Source organism: Humulus lupulus, chromosome 6 (assembly GCF_963169125.1).
Source record: "Humulus lupulus chromosome 6, drHumLupu1.1, whole genome shotgun sequence".
Lineage (NCBI taxonomy): Eukaryota > Viridiplantae > Streptophyta > Magnoliopsida > Rosales > Cannabaceae > Humulus > Humulus lupulus.
Genome location: NC_084798.1, coordinates 11,450,561 through 11,464,379, shown reverse-complemented (window position 1 = coordinate 11,464,379; position 13,819 = coordinate 11,450,561). Strand labels below are relative to the sequence as shown.

Here is a 13,819-nt window from a genome sequence, read left to right as displayed (position 1 = left end):
TGTGACCTCGAAAGTTGGATTCGCAACAAACGGTCTCGTAAGGATTAGAGTATGCTCCAGGATTGTATATCGAGCCTGCAAAGTACGATATATGACCTCGAATATGGTGACCTCGAAACGATCGCGATATCGGAAGGTAGCTCTGAGAACACCCTCATCTTCAGGGACGACTTCGGATCAGGGGTCGCGAGCTCGATGAACGTGCGATCTCGAAAGCCACGTGAACTCGAAAGATATCTTCAGCTCGACAGATGACGGGAAACCTGGGAAGCTAAAGCCTCAGGGATACGCGATCACCATCTTGAATATCTACAAGTATTATAAATATGAGATGTAACCCTTATTTATTAATGTAAATCCCCTAGAATTGTGGGATATTATTTGATCAGTTATGCGTTTCCTGGTCTTCAGGGACGTTTCCTTTTATATCTGATTATAGGCATTTAAAGCCATTTATTTTATTTACACAAAAAGAGTAACTACCCAAAATATGTGGGATAGTATTCTGCAGCCTTCTCTATAAATAGAGAGGCCATGCACCATTGTAAAAGACCCGAAATTCTGATCCTTGAGAGAAAACTCTGAAGAATTCATGCTTAAGAATTTTCGGAGATAATCTTGAGATTAATAACAGAGACTTGTGGACTAGGCAGATTTAACTGCTGAACCACATAAAAATCGTGTGTTTGATTTTTTTTATAGTATTTGGCCAATATCTATTATTGTTTTTGTGCTCTTCTTTCACTGTTTGACGAAAAACGGCGTCAACAATCTTTAAAATATTTTATTTTGTTTTATTTATTTTTGTTTAAGTTTATGTTTATTATAGTTTTTTAATTTAACAGTCACAATAAAAATTATATATATATTATATGTTTAATATAATATAAAGTTTAAGTTTAACTAAATTTTATTTAAGTTATTAAATATATGATTTTATCATTTTTAAATAATTATCATTGTAAAATATCTCAAAAATATCTTATTTTAATTTATTAAATTATTTATTTTATTTAAGTTTAAGTCATGTTTACAATCTACCATTAAATATTAGAATAATCTGTTAAAATTAATGGAAAAATAAATAAAAAACTATTAAAACTAAGAATTTTCGTTATATTTATACACTTTTTATATAGAAGAGATTATGAAAAAATGTATAAAAAATTATGATATATATTTATATTAATATCCCTTGTACTTTCAGTTTTAGATAATTATAAATAGGATCATTTATTATGTAAATTAATAAAAACCGTTACCATGATCAACTCAAATTTGATCAAAAATAAACTATTTTTTTGTTGCTAGTTTCATGATACAGCGGGTTGGATGGGTGAGCAAAGCTCATGCTAAATCCATGGCATCAAGGGAAAAACTTCAAATATGATAGATTCTCAAAACTCTATTTCAAATATCAATTCTCAAAAGTTCACATTACATTCTTTTCACTAGGCTTATATAGTCATTACAATAAAGCTAATAAAATGAAAAAATAATATAAAAAATAAAAATATAACAAAATAAAGTTCTCGAATATTCTAAATATATATCTCCTATATCATTCACCCTCTCTATGAAAGAACTCGACCTTGAGTTCATTTTGAATCACAAAAAGGAGCGCATAGGGATTGAAGGAAGCTCGAACCAACGAAATAAATAATACCATTGTTGAACTTGTTAGAGTGGTAAACCCCAACAGAAAAATCTCTTCGAATCTCATCCCAAAGCCATAATGGTATCAAAGAGAAAGCCAAACAAAATGAAAAAAATAGGCCAAGCAATCCACCATTGTCATTGCCTTTCCTTTTTAGTGTTGAAGCCTCTAAAATCAAGACTAAGAATATCAAGCAAGTGGTCAATCACAAGTGTAGGCCTCACTACTAGTTTGTCAAAAAATATTTTTTCAATTGGTGGCGCTTCAATTTTGGTGATATCAACATCCTCCATAAGTGCTTCTTGATCATTCTTGCTTTCATCAACACTTTCTTCTTCCAAATCAACACCAAAAGAATTTGTAATTTCCTCAAAATGGAACAATTTTTGTACAAATACCATCATATTAGCAAGAGTCGTGGGCTTATCTTTCGACAAAGTGGGCATGGTTTTGGAAGTAAATGGTGTTTGAGTGTGATGCATAGACTTGGGCTGTAACGCCCTGGATAGCCAAGACTGCTACACTGTATATTTGTAAAAGGTACAAGACTTGCTAATCATTAATGTGCTGGGATTAAAAGGTTTTGGTCTCAAAAGAAACTTTCCATATAATTAAACATTTACGTATGGGATCCCAAAAGAAATAGCGTTTAAAAGTCTGTTTACAAAATTTTCAGTGTACGGACAACCACCAGCCTTTCTAAAGGCAAAACTGAAGTTTATGATTTTCCTGTCCCCGTCTCCCCTCAACCATGGTGGCTGAGTAGCTGACCATGTACATTCTGCTCTCAGAGCTCTCAAAGTCAGGGTTGATCAAGCTTGCCCTTGCCTTTACTTGCACCACGAAGCACCCGTGAGCCAAGGCCCAGCAAGAAAACATATATCATATTATTTAAGAAGCAATAATAACGTTTGGATAACCCTTTAAGCATGTTCATACACTCAACATACCACAATAATCACAAAGCATGTAGATTCAACCAAAAAGTCAGCTAATCATCACCCAGCTATACAGCATAACAATCCACTAATCAATAATATCAAACAAATCACATAATAATTAGGGTTGACACTTTAGGTCGCACCCTCTATTTACCCCACTAACTCCGGCCCACTTAAACCGAGCTCAGTGCATAATAAGCCGTCCTCAGCTACCAGTGGCCGAGCCATGCCCTATGCGCTAATGTGAAATTCGTCACTCTTAGGCCGTTGGTTTACTGTTTATATGGCATAATACCATCCTTTACAAAGCATACAAAATAGGGAACCCTTAGTCCCATTATAATTCCACAACCAGGTGCAGTTTTCTTACCTTTAATTTCCAAGTTTACTGATTACGAGCGACGCCCCTCGAGCATGATCCGCTTCCCGAGCCCTAACTTAATACCTTGTCACAACCAAGATGGGGAGTACCATTAACAATCGCATTAATATTTCCTGATGGAGTTCTAGCTTCCGGGACATCGAATTCCACCAAACACGGTGGTGGAATCTATCCCGAGCACCCTAGGTTAGGTTCCCGCTCTTAAAACCTCCAAAAGATCAAAAATACCCTTAAGGGTTGCGACCCTTGAAACCCAGCCGCGGTTCGCCCCTGAAATAGAGGCTAGGCCTCTCTGAAGACAGACACGCGCTGTGGCCCTGCCTTGTGGCGCTGCGGCGCTTCCCCACTGCAGAGCCTCCTTGGCTCTTCCTTGCCTCGCAAGGCCGCGACACTCTAGAACAGAGCCGCGGCCCAGCCCTTCGTGCCCAGAAAATCCACCATTCCCATCATTCTAACCTTGCTCAAAGCCACCTCAAAGCACCCTAATTCCAAAACCCATGATCACAAGACTTTTAACATGATTATAGCAACATAATCCAACAAAAACCTAGCTTAAAAACTCATTAAAATCCCATTTTGATTTCTGAAACCTAGTAGCTCAAGAACTCTAAAACTAGTCATGCAAACTCAGAATTTAAACTCTAAATTATGAATTAAAGCTTACCTTCTTTGATGAACCACTTCCTTAACAATTTATGAGCTAAAACCCAAGCTTCTCAGCTTCAATTCAGTCCTTAAACATCAAAACCATACACACTTTTAATACTCAGCCAAAACTCAGAATTCTAATGATCAAGAGTGTAATTCATGTTGGAAAACTTATACATGATCTTTATTTATTTTCATGTATATCTGATATTAAACAAATTAATACGAGATAGCCTAAAACATGTTTCTAAATTGAATTCAAAGAGAAACAAACAATATAATACTTACAGTATACGCAGCGGAATTAAGAGTCCTTCCTTCAGTTTCTCTAACTCTTGTATCCTCTCTGTCGCAGAGTATTATCAAGAAACTGAACCGATCTTCTATTTTCTTCACGATCTTCCAATGTATCCTTAGAACCACCTAGACTAGTGTGGGCAATTCTCAACACATGAGATAGATATAGAGAGAAGAAGAGAAAATACAAAGAGGCTTAGAAAAGGACTTGTGTTTAGAGAGAATATAAAACTATCAGAAAATCTGACTTATCAAAAACCCTTGTTTTGACTTCTCTATAAGCACTCCTTTTATAGACTCAATTAGGCCATTTAATTTAATTAAAAAATCAATAAAATAACAGCCATTTTGAAGCCCTAGGTCGAAATTATCATGGGCTATAGGCCCGTGAAATTTCCCATTTGATTATAAGCCCATTGGACTTAAAATCAAGGCCTGTATTATTTTCTATTGATTTAATTAATTAAATAATTATTTAAATCCTTTATCAAATTAATTATTTATAATTTGAACCTTGATTTAAATTTATTTATTAATTTAGATACCAATTTATCTTAATTAATAAATCTGCCATAATTTCTCTTTTCTTCTCAAAATTACACAACTCTGTGAAACTATCCAAAATTGACCTGGTCAACTTTGATAATTCTAATTGATGATTAAATCAATTAATTGAGACTATCTAGATGATTTTATCCAAGGTACAATGGGGACCATGGGCCTATGAAATCAAGCTCCAATAAGTTATCATAAATCTAACAAATAAATTTACTAACTTATTAATTCCTCGTGACTCCACTATAGACTTGGAATTGCACTCTTGAATTCATAGAACGCTCTATAACAAATATAGATACGCTATTAATTATCCATTGTTACAACCATAATTGTCACTCAATCCTCTATAGACGGTCTACAATGAGATAGGACTAAAATACCGTTTTACCCCTCATTGTATTTTATCCTTAAAACACTTAGTTCCTTGTAAATGATATTTCAGTAAACTAATTTAATTACTGAAATGAGATCTCTATCATTTAACACCTTGAACCAAACTAAAAGGAAACCATCGTTTCACTTCTTCATCAGAAGCTACAGATGTTCATATCTATGATTAACACTCCCACTCAATTATACTACCGAGTTCCCAAGATGTAAGTATGGGCTAGTCCGTAGGGTAAGCTGGTAACGAACAAGTCAAAGAACTCAAATAATACAATCAGTTAGAATACTAACCACTCAGAATTGAGATTGAATTGACCTATGGTCAACTATATGATATGACTAGAATAGATAATAACGGTATGTTTACTTATCTTATCAACTGTCAATATCGGTCCTGTCCGATGTAACAAATACATCCGATCTTATCTACTTTGCTAATGTTCTGGAAAGAACATAACACTGTAATGTGTAAGTAGATCATATCGTAGATTGGCAAGTCAGTGTAAATCCAGTGCACTGACTAATCTTAGGATTAACTTATTTTTGAACATATAATCATATTTATATTCCACTGTGATTACGTCACTATAAATAAGATTAGCTATATGCTCGGGATTTAATAGAAGTTTATATTAAATAAATAATCATGAAAATAAAACATGTGAGCAAAGTGATTGACCAAGTCAAAAAATGATTTCTATTCTTTTATTGATAATAAAATGAGATTACAAAGAATTTGGGTTTTAATTAGGGCATAAAACCCCAACAATTCAGCCTTTACCTTAATCCTGGTTGAGTTTCCTTAGCTGAACATTGGACTAAACCTTCAAGATTCCAGCCCAAACCACTGAATTCCCTTAGGTTTCAGTAGTTTTCTTGAGAGAGATAAGAGAAGGAAGAGAGGGACAAAGTGGGTCGGTTTAGGGTTTTTTTTTTCTACTATTTTCTATTTACTCAGTCTAACCTTAGTTAATTAAGTCAATCCCGAGGCTTGGGGTACCGAAAACGTCCCCGAGGGAAAAATGGTAAAATTCCCCAATATTCCCGCCTAGGCTTCCTAAACTCAAATATATCTCCATATATTCATTTTCCATTACCCAATAACCCAAATAATCATCTAATACCCGAAATACCCCTTGACTTGCCCCAAGTCAAATATTAATCTCCGTTGTGACTTTCCCGCTAACTAGCTCCCTAGGACCGCCTCGAGTCGCACACTACAGATTTACCCACATAATAATGTGGTTCTCACAAATACAACATATAATCACATTTACATTCATATAACCATGCAAGCATGTTTATCATATAATCACACGTTAATTTAATAAATTCACACATAAACCAATTATGCCCTCCCGACACACTAATCAAGGCTCTTAAGCCATATTAGTGATTTTGGGTCGTTACAACTATCCCCTCCCATTGAAAATTTCGTCCTTGAAATTTACCTGAATAGCTCGGGATACTGATCCCGCATCACCGTCTCTAGCTCTCAGGTCGCTTCCTCGACCTTGCTATTTCTCCACAACACTTTAACTAACGGAATCATCTTGTTCCGTAGAACTTTATCCTTCCGATCCAAAATCTGAACTGATCGCTCCTCATAGGACAAGTCTGTCTGTAACTCTAGGTCCTCATACTTCAATACATGTGTCGGATCTGAAACATACTTCCGCAACATGGAGACAGGAAATACATCGCGAACTCCCGACAACGACGGTGGCAATGCCAACCTGTAAGCCACCTGTCCAATCCTTTCTAAAATCTCGAAAGGTCCAACAAACCGAGGGCTCAGCTTGCCCTTTGCTACTAACCTCCTCACCCCTCACAGTGGTGAAACTCGCAGAAACACGTGGTCCCCAACTTGGAACTCAACGTCTCTACGCTTAGGATCAGCATAGCTTTTCTATCTACTCTGCGAAGCGAGCATTTTGGCTCGAATCTTCTCAATAGCCTCATTTGTCTTCTGAACCATATTTGACCCCAAATATTTTCTTTCACCCATCTCATCCCAAGGAATGGGTGACCTACACTTCCTTCTGTATAACATCTCATAAGGAGCCACTCCAATCGTGGATTGATAACTATTGTTATACGAGAATTTGATTAACAGAAGATAGTTACTCCAAGATCCCTTGAAATCAATCACACACGCCCTAAGCATGTTCTCTTACACCTGAATCGTCCTCTCAGACTGTCCATCAGTCTAAGGATGAAAGGCTGTGCTAAACTTCAACTGAGTCGCCATGGCTCTCTACAAAGCTCCCCCAGAACTTAGAGGTAAAGATAGGGTCTCGTTCAGATACAATAGACTTTGGAAACCCATGGAGACGAACTATCTCCATCACATACAACTCTACATACTGTTCCATTGTATAAGTCGACTTTACACTACTACAAAAAAGGTTTTTTAGGACTAGCATTGCGAGTCCTAAAATTTTTTTCAAAACTCACGGGGCGCGAGTCCTCTATTTGAGAGCCTAAAAAACTGTTTTTAGGACTCGCAAATGGAGTCCTAAAAAATTTGGTTGAGTGCCTTTAATTAAGTTTTTAGGACTCACTTTGCGAGTCCTAAAAAATATGGTTGAGTGCCTTTAAGTAATTTTGTGAGTCCTAAAAAGTCGGGTTGAGTGCCTTTAAGTAATAAAATCCCGTTGAGTGTCTTTAAGTAATTTTTTAGGACTCGCTTTGTATGCCCTTAAAAGTATTTTTTTTTTTTAAAAATGCAGCTAAAATTTTCATTTTGATTTAAAAATATATATCCTTTTGAGTGTCGAAAATGTATTAAAAGAAATTTGAAAAGAAAATACTAAAAAAATGGAAAAAAAAATTGCGAAAGAAATTAAAAATTTCTGAACACGTATTGTAATTAGCTAGCTATAATATCATTCATTTTGCTCTAACCAATTGTAAAAATGACATTGCCCATTCTTCTCGAACTTCGTCAATTTCTTGAGTAGTATATGGTTTGTCGGAGGTGAACTGAAAAAAAAAAAAAAAAACTTTAATTAGAATTATATTAGTGGTAATAAATTCAAAGCATATATAAAAATTATACTAGATTAATATTATGTAGTTGTATATTGTTTATTACCTGTTTTGACAAGAAATGTTTGATATGAGGGGCATTGATAAGTACATTCTTCATCATCCTCATAACGTAATATCCGCAGTCGATATTGTTTGGTTGTTTACGACACTATATAAAGATTGGTAATACATGTACAATTCTTAGTATTAAATATCTTAAACATCTTTACGTATACATAAACTATACAAATGGAAACATACCATAGGTTGGAAATACATTACTTTCGATGAGCGTTTGTTGATCTTTTGACGTGCTTTCATTCTTTCTGTGAAATACATCTCAAATGCATCATGGATGGTCTCCTTGATGGCTGTCCTGTTATCTAATGGTGCATTGAGAGGATCGAGAAAACAACAATAATGCCAATTGGTGTATCTGTCCACTATCACCCAAAACGAGTCACAAAGTCCCACTGTCCTGGGTAGACCTCCCACAAAATCCATTGTAATGTCTTCCCACTTCCACTCAGGAATACCCAAAGGTTGAAGCAACCCTGCTGGCCGCTGATGCTCAGCCTTCACCTGCTGACATGTCAAACATCTGGCTACATACTCTACCACATCCTTTTTCATTCTAGGAATTATTTGAAGTGATTATATTTATGGGAGAGTCTACAAATGTTTTTGGAAGGTTTGGAGTGATTTTGGAGTCGGTTCGAGGGTTTTTGGCAATAGAATTTGCGCCCCAGCACTAGTCATTAGCACTGCAATGCTAAAGAAAATAGAGGCAAAAGCATATGATGAATTAGTGCCCAACGCCCCTTAGTGATGCTACAGCGCTAGCAAATTCAGAGATCATAAAAATTTCCAAAATCGAGGTGGCGCCCCAGTGCTATACATGGGCGCTGCAACACTCATTGTCCGTACAACCCACGAAATCTTATTTTATGAGGGTAAAATGGTCTTTCCATAGGGAATCGTTAGAGTTACTATAAAAACATAAATATGAGCGATTCAAATCACTTCTAGTTGCTAGAAATCAAGAGGAACTTGGGGAACGAGATTGGATTTCATCAAGAGTTTTTCTTCTTTTATTTATCTTTTTATGCTCTTTTCTGAATCAAAGGATGTTATGAATCAAGCTATACACTAATTTTATCTTCTAGGGATTTAATGGAGTCTTTTGAAACTCTTTATTGATCTAATGCAATTTCTATGATGTCTTCTTATATATTGTGATTTAATCAAGTTTTTGCTTAATGCTTGTGATTGACTGGCCATCCTTTGCATGTTCTATATGATATTTGAAATATGAGAAGTGAGAATTAATTATGCTATAATTGAATAAACATAAATTTTGATATCGGATGAGAGTACCTATATGGTTTGTGTAGCTTTACGATTGTTGTACTTAATGCATGCTATGTGTTTAAATTTATCACAGAGATGTAGACAGTTTGCATATAAGTTGGTTTATATATCCTAGTATGAATATAAATTGCTTTTGTTAATCCGCTATCATAATTGGAAGAAGAATAGTAGGAATCATATTAATGAAATATTAGAGTGGATAGAAGATGAGATTAAATGTCTTATTAGTTTTATCTCCATTAAATTATCATTTTAAAGTTATTTCTTGAATTTGCTAATGTTAATTTCAATTTTCTTAGTTTTGATCATTCTCTTAATAAATTATTATAAGCTGAATAAAAATAGATATTAATTACTGGTATTGTGTAAACAGTCATTGTGCGAATGATCTTTACTTATCATTATTATGACTTGTCCACAATTGCGTATGCTTGCGCACTGAATCTTACAACAACTTTTTTGGCGGCTGGGGACTGTTTTATTGATATAAAAATAATTAATTTTTATTCTAAGTTGGTAATTTAGTTTTGTTTAAGTCTAACTTGGTTTGTGTCTGAATTTTCTTGTCTCAAGTAGGTTTGATTTATGCGACGAGGTAAAACATTTGAGATATTACCAGTGAATCCTGTTAAAGAGAGAACTTATAGACAGAATTGGAGGAATAATAGGTTGGAAGTGAGGATGACTGCAAATCAAGAAAATGTAGTAAATAATGTTGCCAACATTGCCAAAGGGGCAGTGGATGCCGAGGCCCTTGTTGAACAAGGGGCCAGAACTTTAAGAGATTATGTACTCCCCGCTGTTATGGGAGTGCATTCATGCATCAGACACCCCACAGTTGCCGCTAATAATTTCGAGATCAAGCCGGCAATACTACAAATGGTTCAGTCCACCGTACAGTTAGAAATATTACCTCGAAGGACCCAAACATGCACATTGCTAATTTCCTAGCGTTATGTGCAACCTTTAAGGTGAATGAGGTTAGTCATGTTGCCATTAGATTAGTGGTATATATTTATGAGATATTTGCGGTAAAGTTACCTAAATTATTGTGTTTGTAGCACTTAAGTACCTAAGTTATTTTTTTAGCAGTGAAAGTACCTTCCGTCCATATTTTGGTGCAGTTTAGTGCATTTGTTTGTTTCGTCGTTAAGTTCGCCACCATAACGTGAAATTTACTTATAATTTTGGTATTTTCGCCGCAAATATCTCTTAAATAATTGAGTACTTTTGCCACAAATATCCCTTTAATTAGGTACTTTCGTCGCAAATATCAATTTAATTAGGTATTTTTATCTTCACCGCTAAAAAAATAACTTGAGTAGTTAAGTGCTACAAATATAATAAATTGAGTAATTTCATCGTAATAAATGAATATTTATGATGACACTTGCTAGAAGTACACATTTAAGACTAGTAAGAAATTTATCCAACCTAAACCTATCATTTCAACTCATTTTCGAATTTTCTGCCTTGAAATATTCAAACTTTACACTTGAAACGTATTGAATCGATGAATGACATGTGCTCTTACCTAATGTCCACATATCAAAGTAAGGAAAGAAGCACTCATGGTCCCATTCATTTATGCGCCTGGCTGTACGTAACTTTGTTTATTGGTCGCCTATAGATCCAGTCTCAGCTATCAGCTAAGTCAAGAATGGCAGGTAAGGCTAGTATAATATAATATATCTTTTTGGTTGGATGTGAAACAATTAATATATAGTACTGTGAAAATAACATTGTTTTTGTGTTAAATTAAAACAAATATAGTTAAGGGTTGGAGATAGCCTGAGATTATGTACAAAGACACACTTATATATGGAATTTCTATTGCCAAACCAAACTTATCACTTGACATTTCATCTCTCTTTCGAAGCTTCTGCCTTGAAAAATATTCTAACTTCACTAAAACTTATTGACTTGAATGACATTTTGGTCTCATATAACATTTTTTTTATTAAATCAACTTATTATAAAAAAAAATAAAAAAAAAATAAAAATATTAATACAAATTTGCCTCTGAGTCAAGTATTTTGGGTAAGATTTCAACAAATCAGGGTGGGATTACATATTTTCTACGATTTTGTATAATGAAATTTTTTGATTTTAATGATTTTTTATTTTTTAATGTTAACTTTAATATAATATTTTTATATTTAACATAATATTTTCATATTTAACCATAGTTTATGAACACTTAAATCTAATTAAAATAAAATAAATAATTAAAAAATTAAAATAAGATTTTTTAAAAATATTTTATAATGATAATTATTTAAAAATAATAAATAATTAAATAAATTAAAATATGATAATTTAAAGATATTTTATAATGATAATTATTTTAAAATAATAAATAATTAAATAAATAAAAATATAATATTTTTTAAATATTTTAATATGATATTTTAATATAATAAATAATATGATATTTTAATAAAATCATACATATATATATATATGTGCAGTTCTTATTTTTCTCATCTATAAGAAATTATAACAAACATCAATAGAGAGTAGTCAATAATGAAGAAAGGAGAACTAGTTTTCATTCCTTTTCCGGTCGCAGGCCACATCGTTTCATCGTTGGAGATGGCAAAGCTTCTTATTGCTCGAGATCATCGTCTCTCCATCTCAATCCTCATGTTAAAAATACCAGGCTTCGAGCCCATCAACAAATCCCACATACAATCTCTCCTTGGCTCCATATCCGCCGAGCGCATCAAATTCATCGAGCTCTCGGAAGTTGATGATAAACTCGATTCCTATTCTAATCTTATTTCTCATCATATCAAGTTCGTCACTTCATTCTTCGAAAATATCAAACCTTACGTTCGGAACGCCCTCAAGAACCTTATCGACTCCTTTTCGGCTCAACCCGACTCGCCTACGCTGGCCGGTTTGGTCATCGACATGTTCTCCACTGCCATGATCGACATCGCCGACGAGTTTGGCGTCCCCTCCTACGTGTTCTTCACGTCCGGTGCCGGGTTTCTCCGACTCATGGATCATCTCGAAACCCTAAGTACAGACCAAAACAGAGATATTATTGCCGAGTACGAAGATGAACCAGACGCAGAGTTTGTCGTTCCGGGTTTCGTCAACCCGGTTCCGGCCAAGGTCTTCCCCGATGTGGTGCTGGACAAGGTGGATTCCCCCTTGATTCTCGGTCAGTACAGAGATATGAGGAGAGCCAAGGGCTTTTTGGTAAATACGTTCGTGGAGTTAGAGTCCCCCACGATTGATTTCTTCACTAAAGACAAACTATTCCCGCCAATCTACCCAGTGGGACCGATAATAAGCCTGAACCCTAGACAGGGCCAGAAAGAAACCGAAATCGTGGCGTGGCTAGATAGCCAGGCTCCATCTTCGGTGGTGTTCCTGTGCTTCGGGAGCAAGGGAAGCGTCAATGGGGAGCAAGTGAAGGAGATAGCCACGGGATTAGAGCTGAGTGGGGTTCGGTTTCTGTGGACCTTAAGGAAGCAAGGTCAGTCAACTGAGTCAGAAGACTACACGGATTTGAACGAAGCTCTTCCGGAGGGGTTTCTTGATCGAACGGCTGAGGTTGGAAGGGTCATAGGGTGGGCTCCGCAAGTGACTGTATTGGCTCACTCCTCTGTTGGAGGGTTCGTCTCGCACTGCGGTTGGAACTCAACCCTCGAGAGCTTGTGGTTTGGGGTTCCAATGGCGACGTGGCCTTTGTATGCCGAGCAACAAATCAACGCTTTCGTGCTAGTCAAGGAGTTAAGATTGGCGGTGGAGATCAAGTTGGACTATAGGAAAAGCTTCGATGAAGGGACTGTGATTGTGACAGCTGAAGAAATAAAGGTTGGGATTCTAAAGTTGATGGAGCCTCATAATGATGTTAGGAAGAAAGTGAAAGAAATTAGTGAGAAGGGAAAGAAAACTTTGATGGAAGGTGGGTCCTCGTACTCTTCGTTGTGTCGTTTTATAAACGTTGTGTTTGATAATATACCTTAATCATGTATTAATGTAGGATTATAAGTTTTATCTTTTCTTTGTAGCATGTTGTTTTAGTAAATTATTTTTTTAGATTCTATATTTTATTAAATAATATAAATAGAATTCTAAATTTAATTTTGGTTAAAATTTTATCAATTGAAATTTGTCAAATTAAAAAGTTAGAACAAAGATAAATTCATTCTACTTAAAAATTTTGTTGTTATATTTATTTTTTTACATCAAAATTTAATTTAAGAATTTATTTAAATTAATTTATAAAATATAAAATTCAAAAATAATATTTTTAAAATACAAGATGTAAATAAGTAATAAAAAAAATACAAATAAAAAAATATAAACCCATAAATATATTAAATATATGATGAAGTTGTGTGGTATGCATAAAATTTAAACTACTTTAGGCGTTAGATTAAAGTAGACTGGTCATATCATTTGGTTTCTTTATATATGTAATGATTTCTTTTGTATTTTTATAGTTAGTGCGAGTAATTTTAAATGTTTTATTTGTAAATACAATTATTAGTGCAATTATTGACTGTCCTTTTCTTTATATGATTT

General features: G+C 34.7%; 1 protein-coding gene across 1 annotated transcript; it reads left to right on the top strand.

The window, feature by feature from the left end:
• The first annotated feature begins 11,763 nt into the window (after positions 1-11,763).
• On the top strand, positions 11,764-13,375 carry LOC133781657 (anthocyanidin 3-O-glucosyltransferase 2-like). The gene has a single exon (XM_062220716.1). The coding sequence runs from the start codon at positions 11,804-11,806 to the stop codon at positions 13,256-13,258; it is 1,455 nt and encodes a 484-aa protein (XP_062076700.1). The 5' UTR covers positions 11,764-11,803; the 3' UTR covers positions 13,259-13,375.
• Positions 13,376-13,819: the final 444 nt, after the last annotated feature.

Excerpts from the sequence above, each read along its gene's own strand:
- LOC133781657 (XM_062220716.1), top strand. The coding sequence starts at position 11,804 with ATGAAGAAAGGAGAACTAGTTTTCATTCCTTTTCCGGTCGCAGGCCAC.